Below are 21,756 nucleotides of genomic sequence, written 5' to 3'. Positions count from 1 at the left end.
CCCTCTCCTAATTCCCTGGTGCTTTTACCACCCATAACCCCTTTTCTCTTGTGCCTCTTAACTGGACCAGTTGTTCTTAAGCAAGAAACTTCAAGAGGAAGGGATCTCCTGAAAAGATATCCTTAGATGATCATTACTTTGACCACTACTTCCATTAGTAATCAGTGAACTTGAGAATAATTACTCACTTCCAGTAAGAAGAATCAGTCCATCTACTGACCTCCTGTCTCCAAATTTCTTCAGTTCCTGTGCCACCATCATGGTATGCCAACTCTTTGTGTTGGAAGCCTGCAGCATACATTATATTTGGAATTACTGCTGTTTTGGAGAATGTAGACACGATCATCAATTCATCAGTGTCGGAGGAAACAGCCAGATGAAGCTTGAACTTGAATATTTCTCTTCGGGGATTACTAGTTTATCTGTCTCTTTTATAAAATATTCAGATAAAAATACCATCTGCCTTTTTTTAAAGGTGTATATCAAGTTAGTTATATTCCCTAAAGAATGGTAGCTTTGGTATATTTCTTTAGAAGAAAATATACATCATGGGTTCTGAAATTGCTTTCATGTGAAAAAGAATGAATTGTAAATAATAATTTCAGAGTTACGCCAATAACAAAAAAATTAAGCCCAGTTCATATATAGTCTCCTATAATAAATTAATGCATGTTCTTGAAATACGTATTTCTTATAAACGGTTTTAGGCATAGAAATCTAAAACATCATAAGTATTTGAAACCATGAGAAGATGCTAAGTTTTTGTTTTATTTTTTGGTGGCAGGGATAACTGGAATTTCATGTTTGGGTGCTTATTTGAAAAAATGGAGAGACATTTTAAAACGTGAAATATATTTATCAATAGTTTTTTCAAAATTCAGGCAGATACACTGTATCAAATATACTACAGTCATTATATTTGGAATATTGACTTAAAAGTATAAGATTTTTAAAATTTTTACAAATTTGCTAGGTTATTTTGTTTTTAGATACTTGAAATTTTTTGCAAAGGTCTCTTTGAAATTTTTTACAAAGGTCTTGTTATTGACTCATCTCAACTCACCTTGACTCATTTCAAAAAGTTGAAACTCTCATACACAACAGTATTGGAATAGTAAAGAAAATTGTTTCACTTTTTGTACATTCCTGGCCTTTGTAGTGTCAAGCTAATATAGAAGGATTATTTCAAAAAGTTGAAACTCTCATACACAACAGTATTGGAATAGTAAAGAAAATTGTTTCACTTTTTGTACATTCCTGGCCTTTGTAGTGTCAAGCTAATATAGAAGGACTTATGCCCATTTACCAGAAAGAGTGAAAGAACAGAGTAAAGTTTCATTTAATTCAATTTTTGCCACCTGGTACTTTGTCTCACTACTTCTAATTTTGAATTGTCAGCACCAATATTCCTATTATGTTTCATTTTTTTTCTATCCCAGAAAACTATTTATATTCTTGGTTGAAACAAAACTCTTCATATGTGATTTCTTTCTAAACAAATACCAATTTCTCTCACATATTTAAGATATAAACCTATGGCTGGTGTTTTATTCTGTTTGGGCCACTAACAAATTACCATAGTCTAGGTGGCTTAAAAAAAAAAGAAAAAATTTTGGAGTTCCTATTGTGGCTCTGCAGGTTAAGAATCCAACTAGTATCCATGAGGACACAGGTTCAATCAGTGCATTAAAGACCCAGTGTTGCCTCAAGCTGCAACATAGGCCACAGATGCAGTTCAGATCCAGTATTGTTGTGGCTGTGGTGTAGGCCAGCAGCTCAGCTTCCATCCCTAGCCTGGGAACTTCCCTATGCTGCAGGTACAGCCCTAAAAAGAAAAAATATATATATTTCTCACAGTTCTGGAAGCTGGGAAGTCCAAGATCAAGGTGCCAGCAGATCTGGTGTCTGGTAAAGGCCTGCCTCCTGGTCCATAGGTTGCCATCATCTTGCTGTGTCCTCACATAGTAGAAAGAGGGCAAGTTCTCTGAGATCCCATTTATGGGGCACTAATCTCATTCATGAGAGCTTCACCCTCCTGATCTAATCAGCTCCCAAAGACCTCATTTCCTGAAACCATCACACTGGGGATTAGTCACATTGGGAATTAGGATTTTAACATATGAATTTTGCAGGGACACAAACTGTCTATTGCACCAAGCAATAAGCAAGAGGCATCAAAAGTCGTACCCTGAAAATGCAAATTAAATTCTTGAAGATTGTCTAAATATCTGAAACATTAAAAAAAAATCCCTCCATCAAGGCTTAAGTTGCTTCTTATTTCAGTTTATTGCTATATCTAAACAAGAAATATGCCTTTCGGGCCTGCTATAGTGTATCTGTATGTATCAGGAACTACCGAGAAAGCAGACTCACTCCCTGGACCTGTAAGGTCACATCCAGTTATAAGCCAGTTTATTTAGTCATGATGTTGTCACCTTTATTCACATTTTCTTCTCTCAATTCCTGTTTTTTCCTCAAGGAATCTCAAACTCTAATAATTTGCCTCATCTTTCATTTAAAATAAAGTTTTCCTTATTCCTTAAAATAAATTTCTATTTTTCTTAACTTTTAAATTAGAAATCAATCTAGACGATATCAAAGGTTCCATTCTATTTGCCTAGAAACAGAATGCATATTTTTTATAAAAGGAAAATTCACTTTAATCTTCAAAGTAAAGTAACACCTGGAGAAGGCGCTGTATCTCCCATTCTGATTCTCCTAGTGAGAATCCATTGTTGTTCCTTCTATATCTCCCCCACCTCCAGCCTCTCTAGATCCCTATTTTACAAAAGTCTAGTCTGACCATGACATATGTTCATCAGGGCACTGGTTGGGAGGCTGAGCAGGTGATGCCCAAGTATCAGTCTCAGGCAGGAGGAATGGATGGAAGGCTGTGAACTTCCAGAAGTAAACTTGTCTTTTACTTCAGTTAAGGAAACTTTTGGCAGAGAACCAAACCAAAGCCACAATGAAGTACTACTTCACACCTACTAGGATAGCTATAATCACGAAAATGGGAAATAACAAATGTCAGTAAGGATGCAGAGAAATAGGAACCCTCATACATTGCTAACTGGAATTAGAATTGTGCACCCTTATAGAAAATGGTCTGGCAGCTCCTCAAAAAGTTAAACAGAGTTACCATAAGACATAACAATTCCACTCTTAGGTATATACCGAAGAAAAGTGGAAATATATGTTCTCACCAAAAGTTATACTTAGATGTTCATAGCGGTATTATCCACAATAGCGAAAAAGTAGAAACCACTCAAACGTTTATCCACTGATAAATTGATAAATAAAATATAGTATAGTGATACAAAAGAATATTATTTGACGATAAAAACGAATGAAGTACTGATACACTTTCTAACATGGATGAATCTTAAAAACATGCTAAGCAAAAGAAGCCAGTCACAAAAACCCCATATTTCAGGATTCCATTTATAGGAAATGTCCGTAATAGAAAAATCTGTAAAGATAGAAAGTAGATTAATGGTTGCCAGGAAGTAGAAGGTATGAGGGTCTGGAGTGGATGATGGCAAAGGGGTGTGAGGTTTCTGTTTGAAGTGATAAAAATATTTCAAAATTAGTTGTAATGGTTGCACAAATCTGTGAGTATACATAAAAAACCACTGGATTGTCTAATTTTTAAAAATGGGGAGAAAACCACATGCTATGTGAGAAATAAAATCTCGTATTTAATTATATTCATCCTTCATAAAGTTAAATTCTAAAACAGTTTAATCAAAAATAAAATTCTATACGTGAGGTGAAGAGGTCTGGCCATGATGTATTTGTAGATATATTACACAAAATTACTTTGTTCAGGGCATGAATTCAGGGCCCTAGTTACAAGGTTTTATTTTATTTGTGCATGTATTTCTTGCCCATGTCCTCTCCCAGATAATTTGAGATTATAGCCACAACAATTGAGTGAATTCAGATTCCTCCCTACTTCCTCACCCTAAAACATATTAGTCTTACAATTTCAGAAACATTAAAGAAAAGATTTTGAGATCTAAATACTAAGGATTAGAGGTCAACACAGTAGAAACTCAGTTCTGTTCCTTACTGATTGTCCTAAGGCTGCCAGGTGATTTATCATAAGAAATAAATTTAAATGCTGGATTCTGTTGTCCTTAGAAATATCTCCGTAACAACAAAAAGGAACTTGCAAACATTGACTCAGGGGTATTTTGAGAGTGAAAGTGTTTACCCAATTATTTAGAATTCTTGCAATAAGAGAAAGTGAGGAATTAATGATAGAAAGGCATTCTTGGCATTTTATAGCAAATAGGTATCCCTCCAGAGAAAGGGCTAACGGTCAGCTAAAAAGATATTTGCATCTTTGATACAACTTCTTAAAACTCCAAGAAGTCATCTCACTTTTCCACACAGCTTCCCTGTCTTCTCTGCTTCACCTCATTTCCTATACCAAGCGACACTCATCCTAGCGCCTGATCAAAAGTAGAGGCTGCCATCTATACTAATAACATTTCCTCTGTGCCATCAAAAACTCTAGGTGCAGAATCTTTCTCCTTAGGCACACTTAACTTGTGCAGCCAAGATTACTGAAACAAGGAGTGTTTGGCAAGGCAAATATATTGTGAAATTTGTTTTAGTGCTTTGACTCACAAGTGGCTCTTGGGAGCTCTGAGGTGAAGTTTTTTATTGGTATTTGCTCTGGTTCTCCAAGAGTATATCAGTTGAGTGTTTAAGAAGAGGTCAAGCAAACAGATTCTGGCATGAGATAAAGCTCCTTGGAAACCTGCCTCTTGTACTTTCTAGCTAAAATTGTCATATTTTCTTTATAGGAAATAATAATACTGACCCTGTAGGATTATTGTGAGTAAACAAAATATCTGTTTAAAGCACTCAGCACAATGCCCAGCTCAATTACCATCATAAATGGTGTTCTCCAGACAAAAAGTCTTAACAGGGAATGCATCATATCACTCTGTCCACATCCCAGAGATACAAAGAGCTTTATGAAAAAAGAAAGGTTAATCCTTTCTGGGAAATGAATGTTTGGATGGGCTTCAGATATTTGATAAAGTTAAAGATGATGACCTATTAATTAAGAAGGGATTGCTTATTATAGATAAAGGAAAAGATAGTAAAAAGAGCAAAAAGATAGAAGGGAAAAAAGTAGTAGGAGTTGACTATTATGTAGCAATTCTGAATAGAATGGAAGGTACAGAAGAGACAGACAGAAAATGCAAAAATCTGTAGGAATGTTCAAAGGGATGAGTAATCGCCAACGAGGTGAAAAGCACAGGATGAGACAGAGAGCAGACTAACTGATAGTCTGCTTGTAACCAGCACCAAAAGGGAGGTAGAACTGGTCATTGAACTTCCTTTTACTTTCCCTACAAAAGTCACAAGAAACTATTTGGCCCTAAATTTAGGAATAACAGTAGTTTCCATCCTTTCCCATCCTGACTAAATGACCTTTGATCCATCACTTAACTTCTGTGCAAATATAGCCACCCTGCTTAATAGAGTTGTTTTTAAAGTGTTTGGGTAGAACAAATGTTAGGAAAAAACGTCATGATGTGTAACTTTTATAGCTCTTTGTGGGTTTGGTGGTTCTCTATCAACAATCCCCTCTCTAGGAGCAAATTAGGGACTTTGGGAATCTCCCCAATTTGTGTCAAGCTACTTAACTCCTTTATTGTGCTGAAGGAAAAAACTTACCACTGGTTGCCCAGAACATTTGTATGTTCTATGTTTAATAGAGTACTAAGCAGTTCATTCCCATTTCATGGATAAGAAAGCTGAGATAGGAGTGGTTATTCAATCCTAATCTCACAGACGCCCACGTGATTCAAACCCACAGCAAATAAATACACCTTCACTGAAAAATAAAAGGGTGTTTGGAAGTTAGGCAATTTCACAAAGTCAATTTCAAGCCCAGAGCTATGCTCAGCCTTCTGCACCCCCATGGAAATACAACCTTTTGGCTTATTTGAGAATGAGAGTCCCTCTGAGTGCTCCTAAACTCGCCTATAGTTTGAGCATTCATCTCAGCTAGTAATTGGATTTTATATCTGGACTTCATTATTACTGGGTTCTAGCAACTGGGCAAATGGAAATGATATAGCTGAAAACCATCCCAAATTAGAAATACCTAACAGCAAGAATGACGCCAGTCATTTCCAAGGCATTGTTAAAACCATCAGGCCTTATTATAAAGCCAGGCCAAGAAGCAGAACTTTATTTATCATCAAAATAATAATGTATGATGGGACAGTGGTTTATAAAAAATGACAGCACATAATTTCAAAGTTAGCTGAGGGCCTGTTTTGACCTCCAAAGATCTATAAATATGGCTTAAGAGTAGTAAAGCTGGAACCAGATCCAAGTCTCCAGCCTCCCCACTCAGTACCCTTTCCATTACGTCAAGAGAAGCTGCCCAGTGGAAAGGGTCAGGAGGATGATTAAAAAATAATCCAGCATCCTTGTAGTATAAGTGAGTTTTTCTGTGCTGGGGAGAATTTGGGCTCCTCCGGTTTCCAATACAATAGTGAAGATTTCCCTGACTGTGCTGGCTGATGGACTGGAAGCTCACCTTCCCTAGAAATCATTAAAAAATCTTTGGAGATGGAGTTCCCATCATGGCACAGTGGAAACGAATCTGACTTGGAACCATGAGGTTGTGGGTTCGATCCCTGGTCTTGCTCAGTGGGTTAAGGATCCGGCCTTGCTGTGAGCTGTGGTGTAGGTCACAGAGGTGGCGCAGATCTAGCATTGCTATGGCTGTGGTATAGGCTGGCAGCAACAGCTCCGATTGAACCCCTAGCCTGGGAACCTCCATGTGCCGTGGGTGTGGCCCTAAAAAGACAAAAAACAAACAAAAATCATAGGAGGAACTCTGTCCCTGGGGAGGGGTGTCAGATGAATTGCCTTCAAGGCAGGAGATTAGAAGATGTTATATGATTTACAGTGAGATAAACTGCTGGGCCTATGGCTCAAACACCCAGGAACTTGTCTAATCTGTTATTACCATTATCATCCAGGGTTTTTCACTGACAGTATATTTAAACTGAGCATGCTGGACTAAAGGTGTTTTCTGGTTTGTTTCTTAGGTTGTGGTTTCTCGACCAGGATTGTCAACCCCTCACGTGAATTTTCACCTGGATTCCCACCCTGTATCTCCAGAAGTGATCGTGGAGCCACTAAACCAAAATGGCTATACCCTGGTAGTCACTGGGAAGAAGGTAAGCCCTGTTCCCCAGGGAGGTTCCATGAATGTGGTTCCTCCTGAGTGGATATTTACAACCAGCATCACCTGTTCCTTTTTTTTTTTTTTCCTTTTGGGCCACACACTGGGCATGTGGAAAGCCAAGCCAGGGTCTGAACTCACAACACAGCAGCAACCCAAACTGCAGCAGTGACAAGGCCAGCTCCTTAACCCACTGAGCCACAAGGGAACTCCCCGTGTGGCCCTTTCTAATTTCTCTCTTCATCTGGCTTCACCTCTCTTCTATCAAGTTCTTTCCTGAGTGTTCCAGAGATCTTCTGAAGTCAAGTTAAATTTTTACTCAGGGAAGATTGGACCTATGGGAGGTCCTCTTCATAATGTGAACTTCTCCTTGTGTCCTGTATTTCTCAATGAGAAAAACAAACACACAGAATGAGAATTATAGTCCTAAGGGCAGAATTCTAGAGCAGGCAGATAAATCCCAAAATGTACATTGGAATCTGATGCTGGCCAGTAATCCCTTTTCTCCGAGAGAAGGGGGTGCATCTTGATGCCAGAATGATGTGTAAACTTGCTTAGAATTTCCCAGAGGTTCAAATGTGTTTTCCAGCAGCTTAAATTATACTCTCTTGTTATTTTAAAATTATCTCAGAGAGCAAGATATCCCTACTAAATAGAACCTGTAGCATTGCATGATAATTCTTATGTTCACTGGACAGCAATGGTAACTTTTATCACATACATGCCAAGAGCAGAGGGAAGGAAGGGATTTGTTTTTCTATTTTAATCATTAAGCATATTACATGATTTGCAGAAATCTGTCACATTCTGTAAAATTATCTTTACATGTATATTTGGTATATTTAGTTTTTATTTAACAAGCAACAAAAAAACCCTCTGGAAGCTCTTTCCATCACTTGTCTTCGCAGATCACCAAGATCCCGCTGAACGGCTTGGGCTGTGAACATTTCCAGTCCTGCAGTCAGTGCCTCTCTGCCCCTCCCTTTGTACAGTGTGGCTGGTGCCAGGATAAATGTGTGCAATTGGAGGAATGCCCCAGTGGGACATGGACTCAAGAGATCTGTCTGCCTACAGTCTACAAGGTAGGAGTCTGTCAGCCATCGTGTATGTTCTTTGGAAAGCATAAATCCCACTGATTAAAATTTTCAAAAATTAATGTATTCATTTAGCTTTGAAACATCAGCCCATGCACCATCTTCCTTCAAGTTTTTCCTTTAGGGTGGCATTTGGGCACATGCTTCTGGGCCCTGCATTTAAAGTGCTTGCTTCACACTCTCCTTGGGCAATTGCTCTGCCTTGGTGCTATGTGAATAAGAGTGGTGACTAGTTAGCAACACTACTCCCAATTTCCTCACAGTGGAACCTGTTCCCTTCCAACCTGTTCATTCTCTGGTTCCTCACCAGCTGCTTTATCTACCAGGTGCCTAGACATGAGCCTCCACTACACACGGAGATCCACTCATGGCATAACCTGGAACCCTAAACTGGACTATGCAAGCTAGAGATCCCAGCTGTGCTGGAGCAGGCAAAACAAGAGGTTTCGTTCTCTCTGACACATGGATGGTGGCTGTCTCACCACTGATGAGTCTAGAGGTTACTTCTCAGGGCAAGGTGGGAGGCAAGTGGATGGTCAACACATGTGGGTGGCTGTGCACCTTCTGTCAAAGTTCCTGGAAGAGAAGTAGAGGCACCACTGATCACTACTCTAGCCTCTCTACTCTGTGAGCCATTCATTCTTTAATTCATTCTGCAAATATTTATTGAGTGCCTACCACACAGCTGGCACTCTTCTAGACACTGGGGAGATACATTCCCACACAAGACAAAAGTGCCTTCTACTCTCATTTAGAGAGCTGAGCTTCTAGCAGTGGACTTTAGCCATGGCGTTGCAGCCATCCTCTCTAACTCTGCTGCTTTAAGCATGTGTTTGGCACTCTGAAAATCTCCATGGCAATTTAAAAAAAAAATGTTTTTTTCTTGATCCAAACGCATTTTACTTGAAGCTACTTCCTTGGTGAGGACTAGTGTGTATTTTCTCTGCAGAAGGGTTGGACTTTAGTAAATGGTTCTTGTGAAAGATTCAAGGTAAAGGTCTCGGCCGCCTGGTTCAAGCCCAAGTAAACAAAGTGTACAAGTCAGAACAGGAACTGCCCCCAAGCACATGGCTGTTTTCGTTTAGCTACGGTTCAGGGAAAGATTTGTACTGGGTGACTGGGTTTTTAAACCAAATCATTTTCTGTTAGGTGTGACACAGTTATTAAGACTTAGCTTGATTAGCTAGAGAATAAACTAGAAAATATGAGGAAAACAAATATAAAGCTGTACTGTATTATTTATGCACTTTTTCTTTGTGAGTTTACTATACTTTCAAAACAATATGCAATTTTATACTTTTAAAACACATAGCCATAGCAATTTGAGACACCAGAAATCTGAACTCAGCGATTCCATGAAAGAGATATGGGGAATGTCTGAGGCGTGTGTGTGTGTGTGTCTGTGTGTGTGTCTTTGTGCGTGTCTGTGTAAGCGCGTGTGTGCAGTTAAATCACAACAGTTTCATTTCAAAAAACAACCAAGCTGATTTTTATATAAAGAGCAGGTTGAGAACCTGTACAAATGAAACATTTAATTTTAACCAATGTACCTCCTTTTATTAGTAACGAAAGCTATGTTAAAATGGTTAGAAACAGTAAATATCTTAGAATTTTCTGAAACCAGAGAATTTCTCATAATATTTGAATCTCCCCCTATCTCACCTCCACTAACTCCAGCACTATAGCTGGAAATTTTAAAAAAGTTGCGTTGCCTCATATACGAGTCATTGAGGCTTGGGCTATGCAGTTAGAAAGAAAGTCATGCAGCCGAATCCATAAATCCCTTTTGATTCATAGTTGTTAGGAAGATTTCATGCTGCACTAGAGTATGTTATTTAGCATTTATTTATTTATTTTTGTCTTTTTAGGTCTGCACCCATGGCATATGGAGGTTCCCAGGCCAGGGATCCAGTCGGAGCTGTAGCCGCTGGCCTACACCACAGCCACAGCAATGCCAGATCTGAGCCTCGTCTGTGACCTACACCACAGCTCAAAGCAATGCTGGATCCTCAACCCACTGAGTGAGGTCAGGGATCGAACCTGTATCCTCATGGATACTAGTCAGATTCATTTCCACTGCACCATGGCAGGAACTCTGACACTTAGCGTTCTTACTGCAAAAAATAAGACAGATTATTCATCTTTTTCTTATCTGTCTTAAACACTGCAGGCACAAAACCCAGCTAATGTGTATAGAATTTCACTTTTCAATAAATGAAAGTTAACCTACTTTTCAAGGTACATGATGTTCAGTGACTGAAATTCTTTGCAGTTCCACACATGAAAGATTTCAGGATTGCAAGCCCGTTATTTTGTTTCAAATGTGTTACCTGATCTTATACTTAAAGAGCAATGAAAAATGCTTCAGGAAAAGAAGAGCACTTTCCAATATATTCTGAATGTATTAGGATAAAATGTCGTATCTTGTAGGATTAGAGTTCAGTTCCAGTGAGACAATAAAACAGTTTATTAATTGATCAAAAGACTCAGATAAGAAACGGCAGTGATATTTTATGAGGGACAGGTGTTGTGCCTACAATACACTCAGTAGTGTATTTGTGACATTTACTAAAGAGGCAAATTTTGATTTAAATTTTAAGATTTTTATTGTTGCTGTTTTTGTTGTTTTAGCTTTCTCATGTATCATTTCAATGGGTTGTGAAAACATGATCATTTAAATCATTTTCACCTGTGAAAGGACAATAGCTATGTTTGTGGCTATTTCTACCCTACCCAGACCCAGCCTTCATGGCTTTATGCCGGACACTCATTTCCTTCCCACAGAGTTGCTCTACCCTCAGGATAACTCAGAGTTTGCCAGCCCATTGTTGGTATTGTCCAAGGGTGTGCAGTCCAAGATTGCGTCCTTCCTTTTCCCATGGAAGAGTGAACATTACTCTGTTCGCTAAGGGGGAAATGCTCAGATGCCCTCCTCTAATATTTCAGCTGGGATGGGAAAGCTAACTGGAGCTGGTCTTTCAAACCCTGTCAGTCTAGCAGAGGTTTTATGGTATCCATTTCTGTTGTCAGCACACCATCTGAACAACTCTCAGTGTCTTTTCTCGAATCATCACCCAATCCTTCTGCCTTATATAGAAAATGATGATATATGTAGAGTGACAGACTTAAATTTTTACATAGAAGTGGGGGGTGGGGGGGATCTAGTCAATGGGATCAGGCCAACATCAGCCTTGGGCAGCTGTTTTCAATGGGGAAAAATCCTCATTAAAAGAGGAAATAGCAGCTGTGTGACTGCCTCAGGCTGGAGAGAGTTCTGAAGGGTTAGATGTCTTGTTCTCTCCTACTGTATTTCTAACATAATAATAAACAGATATTTTTTTCCAGCAGTTCTCATTTGACTAGACGTGAACGAGGTAGGTTTTCATGAAAGACACAACTGTGTAATGGATTTCATGGCTAAAATATCTATCATAAAAGCATTAGGCTAAGACTTTTAAAGGGGTTTGGCAACAAGTGTATGACTTTGGTTGTGATTATTTACTTGGAAGGGATGGGAATGTCTGCAAATATGAATTTTTCTGAAAACTCTTCTAAATTGTAGAAGAATCACTTTTACACTTTCACTAACTGGTTTTTAGCAAATACCTTTACTGGTTTTGAGTTGCCTCTACAGCAGTGCTAACTTTTCCCACCATTGTACTTTACAGCACAATTTACAATATGTCCCCCCAAAAGAGCATTTCCTGTCTCAATTGTCACAAAGCTGCTGAGGAGAAGCTTATTTTTAACTTGGAAATTTGTTTCACTTTAATAGTTTTAGCCAATGAGTGGTTGTCTTAACAGACTTCATAGGAACCTAATGCTGTCTTACATCACAGTTGCCAAATTTTTATTAATAAATTCATTTTACCTTTTAATACACCAAAGATGAGCCTACAATAATAAAATAAACCTATTATATATTTAATACTGAGCATGAGGAAATCCTAGAAATGAGATGTACCATAATGCCAAGGGAGATAATTAGAAATATCGCTACCGTACAGATCACACTTGGGGCTCTCTCAATTCTGCTTTTATCTATTTCTAATAGAAATAATATGTTGACTATATTAAATAGTACATCATTTTAAACTCTATCAACTAACCAGATACTATATATCAAATAAAGAAAAAAAATCACAAATTAATAAGAAATATGAATTAACAAGTATAAAGGAATAGGTTAATTCATTTGTTGATGGCTGGCACGTAGTAGATGATTTGTAAATAATGAATAAATGAATGAATGGCAAGTATGTGTTGAATACCATCTGCATGGTTAATATTATAATAGCTGCTGAATACAACTATGAAACACAGAGTACAGAAAGAGGTATTTTTACTGTGTGACTTTCTCCTCTGGGTAGGAAGTACCATAGCAGCATGAATGTAGCACACATCCAGCTGGTTACACAGAGCAAAGCATATATTGGTGCTTGGCTTCTAGGGCCCATGATGGAGTTCTGATCAGAGTTCAGTCTAAAGGGCCATGAATGGGTTATATAAGCATGAGAAAGTCTGGGCCCAAATGTGTCTACTCCAGCCCAAGAAGGCCCTTCATCCCTACCCAGGCTGAATCTGCTCTCTCCCATCTCTAGATCTCCTGAAAACAGCTTGTTTCATCAGCCTGTCAGATAGTTTTAATATTAGTTCCAGATTCCCTGAAATTTGTGACTCTTTTTCCTATAGTAAAAATTCAGGGTTTTTTTGGATAGAGAAGGGAAGGATTTCAGACTCTTTGAGGCTACGTATTTTGTTTGTTTGTTTTCCACACATATGAAAGAGAGTAGTATATTGGGTTTTTAAAACTTCTGCCTTGTCCTTATAGGTTTTCCCTACTAGTGCCCCCCTTGAAGGAGGGACAACGCTGACCATATGTGGCTGGGACTTTGGATTCAGGAGAAATAATAAATTTGACTTAAGGAAAACCAAAGTTCTCCTTGGGAATGAGAGCTGTACCTTGACCTTAAGTGAGAGCACGACAAACACGTAAGGATCTTAAATACTTTGCCAGGGTGTGGTTGCAAAACTGGTTTTGTTTTTGAATGAATACTTGTAAAACTTGCTCCAAAAGTCCACTTCTTAAATTAAGAAGAGTCTTGGCCCATCACTCCCCTTGTAGATTTATTTTTGTTTTTAAACCTATTTATTCACTAGGATTAAGGAGGGAGAAAGGTGACATAACTTAGGTGAAAAAAAGAAGAATCCAGCACCTGAGAGTTTTTCAGCCATTTTTGTTAACAACTCTTGAGAAATTGGGTAAATTTGAAAGCGTAGCACTGATTGGAGTCATTCCAAATTTAAAGTCTTCAAGTAAAGAGTCTTCAACAGCCTTTGCTATAAAAATCAGAAAACAGCTCAGTATGGACCCTCTCTTCTAAATTCACTTCTGTACTTCAGAAATGTAGTAAAGCAGCTGGATCACGTTTTTGGTTTTTTTTTTTTTCTTTTTATGGCCACACCTGTGACAAATGGAAGTTCCCAGGCTAGAGATAGAATCGGAGTTGCAGTTGCAGGCCTACACCACAATCACGGCAATACCAGATCTGAACTACATCTGTAACCTACACAAGAGCTTGCTGCAACAATGGATCCTTAATTCACTGAGCAAGGCCAGGATTTGAACCTGCATCCTCAGAGAGACTATGTCGGTCTTAACCCACTGAGCCCCAGCAGGAACTCCTGAATCACGTTTTTGAGACTCATTGTTTTTGATGAGTTTAAACTTATCTTTAGCTGATATTTATTGACACTGTAATGTAAAGGGTATACCTCATTTAGTCATCCCCAAATCCTGGGAGATAGCAGTATTATCCCTATTTTACAGAGATAGTAACTTATGTTCAGAAAGGTGGAATGTAGATTAGCAGAGCTAATCCAGAGGGTAAGAGCTGAACAAGCCTTTAATCTCAGCTCTCCTGATTCAAGACCTGTGTCTGTTCTACTATATTCTACATGTGACTTGTGTAAATCTGAATCCCATAGTGAATAGAGAATCCAGAAATTTTTAGTTATCATATAGTAACAACCACCAAACATTTAAAGTTTTACGGTTGAACCTATTCTTTCAAGTAGAATTCTTTCTAGGGTTCTACAAAGATCTCAATCTACTCATTTTACTAAGGCTAAAACATCAATTAATGTCATTCTTGTTTAGCTTAATGGTAAAACAGATTTATTCTAGAAATCCCCCTTGTAAATTCTTGCTCATTGAATTATAAATTAGAGCCTATAAAAATGAAACATAATTCATCCTCTTCTTTAAAAAAAAGTTTAATAAAACAAATTATATTTATACTTTTTTAGAATTATAATAAGATTATTAAATTCAAAAATAATTTTATGGAAAGCCTATCACAATTTCATTATTTTTAACTAACTTAAGTAAGCATGTGTAACTGCAGAAATGTATCTTTTGACATACTTTAAAGAAGATATTTTGCTTACTTATAATTATCCCATTGTTTCATATGCTATTCTTTATTTTAAGTATACCAAACATCATGCCTATAATTGTACAGGAGTAGACTTAGATTATTGTAAACTTTTCAGTTGACAAAGTCTGCACTGATGAGGTTTAGCATTTCCTGTTTTGTCTGTATGAATAACACAAGGCAGTCAATATAAAGTTTAGCGTAATGGTACAGAAATAGAATTATACAATTTTCAATCCTGATGCTTATCTTGAGACTCTGCTTGCTATTTTAAGTAGTCAGTTCACTATTTAAAGATAATGGCCTTTCGTATAAAACAGCTGAACCATAAAATGCCTTTTGGATTTGGAACATATTAAACTTTGTTTTTTCAGGTTGAAATGCACAGTTGGTCCTGCAATGAATGAACATTTCAATATGTCCATAGTTATTTCAAATGGTCGAGGGACAACACAATATAGGACGTTTTCCTATGTGGTAAGTCTAGTCATTAATTCTTTCGTGAACTGAGATATTTAATTATCACTCAATCTACTTAGAGTTATAAAGTTAACAAGTTATTTTGTTTTTATCTCTCATTCAGGATCCTGTAATAACAAATATTTCTCCAAGTTTTGGTCCTAAAACTGGTGGTACTTTACTTACATTAACTGGAATGCACCTAAACAGTGGGAACTCTAGACACATTTCAATTGGTGGAAAAACGTGTACTTTGAAAAGGTGTTGTAAATGTATTTTTGTTGCATCAATCAAGTCAGATTAATATGTGTGCCTTAAAAATCAAGAAAAGATTGTTCTTTTGTAGCGAAAAAAATCGAGGTTTATTATTTCCTTATAAAATTTCCTTATAAAATTTCCTCCTCCCCAAATTCATCTACTCCCTTTTGCTGATTTTTCTACCTTTCCCTTATTATTTATTAATTCACCTTTTAAGTTTTGTCCTCCCATCCACCTTCCTTATTGTTATACTTAATACCCCATCTATGCTATGAGCTGTGAAACTCTGGTGAAAGACAATAAATTAAACATTTCCATCAAGATTTACAATTAGACCAAACCACATTGGGGAAATGAGAAGCATGAGGGAGATTGAGTTAGGAGGGAAGTTACATTTCTGCTTCTTAGAGTTGGGAGAACTTTAATAAAGTACCAAAAGGATACTTTAAAAATTACTTAAAATCCCAAATATTTTGAAGTCAATGGTAGCTTTTCTACAGTAAAGCTAAGTTTGGGATCCAGTCAAATGTAAACTACATTAGAAAGAACTTTTTTCTAAACCATATCAGGAAATTCCTATTTATGTGCCATTAAGTGATATCCTTTTGATGTATGGATGTAATTCTAAAATGTATATATATGTCTCTAATGTGAAGGTCCATTTTCTTAATCTTTTGTTCAGTGTGTCAGATAGTATTCTTGAATGTTATACCCCAGCCCAAACCACTCCAACTGAATTCCCTATTAAGTTGAAAATTGACTTAGCCAACCGAGAGATAAACAGCTTCACTTACCGGGAAGACCCCATTGTCTATGAAATACATCCCACCAAATCTTTTATTAGGTAAGTAAAAGCTTCTTTTTCTTTGCATTTTTTTTCAGACAGGAAAAAACACTTCTTTTGCATATTTGGTGAATAAAAAGATAAGAGCATTTCTTCATCTTATGAAATACGAATTTTTTAAAAATACTTTCAAGTTAAATAAGTTGTTTCCAAACATAAGTTATCACTGAACTTCCATTTGACTTTGGCTGTGGCTATAACTTGCAGTCACTACATGTGATTTAATTTAATTTCTCTCTTAAAATACTTGGTAGAGAAAGAACCTCTCAATATTATTGTTTTTCTATTTTATTTTGCCAGTGGAGGGAGCACAATAACAGGTGTTGGAAGAAACCTGAATTCAGTTAGTGTCCTGAGGATGGTAATAAATGTGCATGAAGCAGAAAGAAATTTTACAGTGGTAAGTCCTTTGAGTGATAGTTGTGCTTAAGAGTTCTGCATTTCTGCCTCTACCACCAGCTTTCAGGATACAAGGGATATTTCAGTTTTGTCTTTAATGTTTGCTGGTTATCTTACTTGTAGCATAGGTCAAATAGTTTTGTTTTTTTCTTTGTTTGTTTACTTGCCTTTGCTTTTTGGGGGGTGGGGGGGCAGTACCTGTGGCGTATGGAAGTTCCCAGACTGGGAGTTTTGAATCTGAGCTGCAACTGCCAGCCTACACCACAACCACAGCAACGCAGAATCTGAGCTGTGTCTGCAGTCTACACCACAACTTGTGGCAGCGCCAGATCCTTAACCCACTGAGCAAGGCCCAGGATCAAACCGTCATCCTCATGGATACTTGTTGGGTTTGTTACCACTGAGCCACAATGAGAACTCTCCAAACAGTGTTTTTTATTCAACAACTAAAATTATCTAGTGCCAGGCCCTTATAAAACACATACACATAATGTTTAGACACAAATAATGATTACCAACTTGAGCGCACACCTGTGGCATATGCAAGTTCCCAGGCCAGGGGTTGAATCAGAGCTGTAGCTGCTGGCCTTCACCACAGCCACATCAACACCAGATCTGAGCTGCATCTGCGACCTACACCACAGCTTGCAGCACCGCCGGATCCTTTAACCCACTGAGCAAGGCCAGGGATCAAACCCACATCCTCATGGATACTAGTCAGATTCTAGACAGTACAAATGGAAACCACATCATTCCCTGTCTTAGTCAGTTCTGGCTGCAGTAACAAAAATAACATGGACTAGGTGGCTTGTACAAGAAACATTTATTTCTCACAGTTCTGACTGCTAGGAAGTCCAAGACCAAGACACCAACAGATCTGGCTGTCTGAGGAGAGCCTGCTTCCTAGTTTACAGATGACTGTCTCTCATTGTATCTTCACATGGAGGAGAAAGAAAGAGGAAGCAAGCTCTCTTGTGTCTCTTCTTATACGAGCATTAGTACCATCATGAGAACTTTACTCTCACCACCTAATTACCTCCCAAAGGCCCCATCTCCAAATACCATCCCATTGGGGATTAGGGTACCAACATATGAATTTGAGGAGGATGCAGACATTCCAGTCCATAGCATTTCCCTACCCCCCTTTTATAATTCCCCATGGAACATCAACCCTTGTGGTCTAATAAAACCCTTAGATAAAGTCTCTAACCTTGCTGCAACATTTTTGTCTTCCTAAGTGGCAGACACACAGTGTTTTCTTACATACTTCTTTTTAACTATTACTCTTATGCCTTTATTAGCATGTTATCAGATAAATGAGAAAGAACATGGGAATACTTACATCCTAGAGTGTGCATACTGTTTGGTATTTTTCCACCTTTTCCCTCATATTTGCAAGGTTGATCAATTTAACTGAATGCCTCCTTAAAAGTGATTGACCTATTTTGTTCTCTGACAATTTATATGGATCATATTAAAATGGTAATTTTAATTTAAACTTTAGGAAATTTGGAGTTATTTACAAAGATTTCATATTTTTGTTTTTTTTCTGATATAAAATATCCTTAATCTAGTTGGACTTGTTTACTCAACATAGAACGATAGTTCTAAGTGCCCCCTCTCAAGCAGGGTCTTGATTGGAAGGTAAAAGATTGAATTACAGCACTTCCTTTTAGATTCCCATCCGATATTTCTTGAAGGCTAAGGCACAGTGTGCTTTAATTACAAAAACCAATTTGGGGCTAAAAATGTCAAACTAAATCACCAAACAATTAGGTCATTTCAAATGAGATTTTTCTTGACCTTCTCAATCAGCCACATTGCATCACCTCTAAAGAGTATTATTAGATTTTTATAATATTCCTGGGAGATTGTACTCCAGGGAGTCACCGTATGAAGTAGAGAGCTTTAAAACCAATCCCCACACATGGCCACAAACAAAGTTAGGATACCGCTATTAATTTAAAGGACATCAGTTCTCCACAACCAGGCATAACAATTTTTCATTAACCTGTTAGAATAGTAGTAACCCTTTTTGGTGTTGGCATGTGACTTTTTTAAAGTAGAAATCTGAGAAATTATTAGTTTTAGCTAATTCACACCAAGCCTACATTATTAAAATAATGGCCAAGTTTTCTTCCTTCTCCCTCACTATCCTTATGATGACATATGGCTTAATTCATTCATTTGTAATCAAATAGTTATTAAAAAAAAATTCCACATGTAAGACATGAATCCACCGTCACAAGGAAGATTCAAACAATGGTAGAAGATTAAAATCTTATCTTTTTACATATCTGGAAATGTAAACTTTATTTTAGTCACAAACATATTAGTACAATGCAACTATGCATTCAAATTGAACAAAAATGAAAAATTCAGTGAGTCTATTTGACTATTGTTTGTGAAAACTACCTCATAAAGATACATGTGTTCCTTCCATATTCCCTGCTTTTTATAGAATTTGAAGCTGACCTGGATGAATTGAACCCATTCATTATTTAACAAATAAAAACTGTTAGTCAGGTCTGATTTAAATATACTGATCCAGCCACAAAAATTTTTAAGTCCCACAAACTCAAATCTTTTAAAATAAAAATACTAGTTACCTTCTTAACAAAATACACATTAATTTGTTAATATGCCTTAGGTCCCAGAAGCCAGCAGTTTATTGTCTAGTTTTCAAATTTCTTGTTACGTAGAATTATTGTAAGAGCAGTAGAATTGTTTATTTCTTTTTTTCAAGATGATATGATAAATAGCTTTTAGCATTATAATATGGATTTGATACAAAACTGAATAATGTTTTATTCATATTATATCATTATCAGTTTTCTTTATTTGCTTATAGCACACATTTATTTAATGTAGGAAAATTTCTTAATTACTTTTAAAAGAAAATATCAAATATCCAAATTTATTTGTGCTTTTTATGCATATCCTGAGCCCTTTTTCTATTGTGGCCATAAGTAATTGTTTTATCTCCAACTCTGTCAAAGAAAAGGAAATCTAAGGGATATTGTTGCTTGTTTGTCTTTTCCTTGGGGGAAAAAATGCAACCATTTAACCTTAAATGTGCCACTGTGTGTTGCTGGTTTAGTCAAAGTACAATCAAAAGGAAACCACATTTTCCAAACTTCTATAAATCAGATTACAAAGGGAACGATTTGAAATGAGAGATGAAAGAGCATAAAATAATAATAGTAGAGCCTTCGTTAAAAAAAAAAAAAAAAAAAAGAGAGAGAGAGAGAGCGCGCGTGTAAGTGTAGAAAAAGATTTACCAACATAAAATACAGAGTTAGCAAGAAACTGTGCAGCTTGGGAGTTATATAAATTTTAGAGGCAGTGGCCAAGGATTTATTTTCCCTACTTTGCCATCAGAGCTATGTGACCTGGTCTGATGACATCAGCTCAGCTCGAAAATTCAGTTTCTCTATCTGTAATATATGTGTAATCATAGCACCTACCTCACAGGATTATTGTGAGAATTAAATGAGACCAGCCTTATAAAATATTTTGCACACAACCTGAAGCTCAGTAATGGATAGCTTAAAACACACTAATAGGGAGTTCCTGTTGTAGCTAAGTGGATTAAGAACGTGACTAGTATCCATGAGGATTCGGGTTCAATCCCTGGTCTCACTCAGTGGGTTAAGGATCTGGTGTTGCCGTGGATGTGGCATAGGCCAGCAGCTGCAGCTCTGACTCAACCCCTAGCCTTGGAATTTCTATATGCTGCAGGGGTGGCCCTAAAAAGGGAAAAAAAGAAAAAGAAAAAGCATCTTTGCAAAACACACTAGTAGGATGACCTAACTACGTGGTTAATTATAATGTGAACCCTATGTGCTTGGCAGTTGATGAAGCACTTTACCATGTAGTATTCCACACTGTGAAAAACATTTTAATCTTAATTCCTAAATGAGGAAACTGAGTTTCCAAGTAAAGGCTGTGTCCTGATTCTCACAACCTGGTTTAAAGCTAAAATGTGAATAAAGACTTTAATTGCACCAAGTCCAGCTCCCACTCTGCCATAGCTGTTTGATAACAGTCACCCTCCAGGTGACTGTCCTGTCTTCTTAAGGAAAATAAAATGAAGGAGAGACAGCTTCAGATAGATCAGCGTAACTTGTTCCTGAAGTGAAACTCTGTAGCTCCTTTAAGACTGTATTGTTTAGGTAATCTTACATCTGTTGTGTTTCCAGAAATGTGTTCTTCAACATTAGGAAGTTAAATATAGATTTTTTTTTTCAAAAATTACAGATTTTCAGTTGATTGTCTGAAACAGTGAAATGTAAAACTTGCTGCCGATGTTGTCAAGCTGTGTTCTATTTACAGTGGATGATTGTGTCTTACTATAGGCATGTCAGCATCGCTCTAATTCAGAGATAATCTGCTGTACAACTCCTTCACTACAACAGCTGAACCTACAACTCCCCCTGAAAACCAAGGCATTTTTCATGTTAGATGGGATTCATTCCAAATACTTTGATCTCATTTATGTACATAATCCTGTGTTTAAGCCTTTTGAAAAGCCAGTGATGATCTCAATAGGCAATGAAAACGTACTGGAAATTAAGGTAAGAAATGCTTAAAATAGTCTCTTAAATCATCAACTTACACTTAATTGACTTCATACCATGTGAATAGAATTGTTGTATTTGGTCATTATCTTGTACTACATCAGCAAATATCTAAGCTCTGAAAAACAAGTCTTTTTGACATAAGACTAAAAGGTATGTATAATCAGAGACTGCTTTTTCAATTAAGCACTTAAAAACTCTTTCTTGTGTATTTATTAAAAAGTAGTAAATGTGGGATATAAATCCATTAAGTAAGCTGCCTGGGATGCATTATTCTGCAGATGTTATGTCTTTTCCTGGACACCTAAATGTGCTCATTATAAGATAAAAGGTAAGACTCATGAAAGTAAATGAATCAATTGTAGTTCTGTGCTTCCTTCTAATACTTGGAATTTTGTATCTGGGTGTGGTCCTCTCTAAGCTGATTTATAAATGGAGCTGGATTTCCTCTACCTTG

At 37.1% G+C, this 21,756-nt stretch overlaps 1 protein-coding gene across 4 annotated transcripts in view; it reads left to right on the top strand.

The window, feature by feature from the left end:
* MET (MET proto-oncogene, receptor tyrosine kinase) overlaps nt 1-21,756 on the top strand; it is a 115,219-nt gene that overhangs the window by 59,677 nt on the left and 33,786 nt on the right. For 3 of the 4 annotated variants that reach the window (XM_021078532.2, XM_021078535.2, NM_001038008.1), the window contains 8 exon segments: nt 7,092-7,223; nt 8,137-8,310; nt 13,154-13,314; nt 15,134-15,236; nt 15,343-15,479; nt 16,159-16,320; nt 16,621-16,720; nt 21,078-21,296. In XM_021078532.2, the coding sequence (XP_020934191.1) occupies nt 7,092-7,223; nt 8,137-8,310; nt 13,154-13,314; nt 15,134-15,236; nt 15,343-15,479; nt 16,159-16,320; nt 16,621-16,720; nt 21,078-21,296 (1,188 nt within the window). 4 annotated transcript variants of the gene reach the window in all.

Source organism: Sus scrofa, chromosome 18, assembly GCF_054392235.1.
Source record: "Sus scrofa isolate SSC_HxYL_T2T_F1_AM1 chromosome 18, Sscrofa_HxYL_maternal_Yorkshire_Landrace_v2.0, whole genome shotgun sequence".
Lineage (NCBI taxonomy): Eukaryota > Metazoa > Chordata > Mammalia > Artiodactyla > Suidae > Sus > Sus scrofa.
Note: the sequence above shows the minus strand (reverse complement) of the source record. Positions and strands in the feature narration are given on the sequence as shown.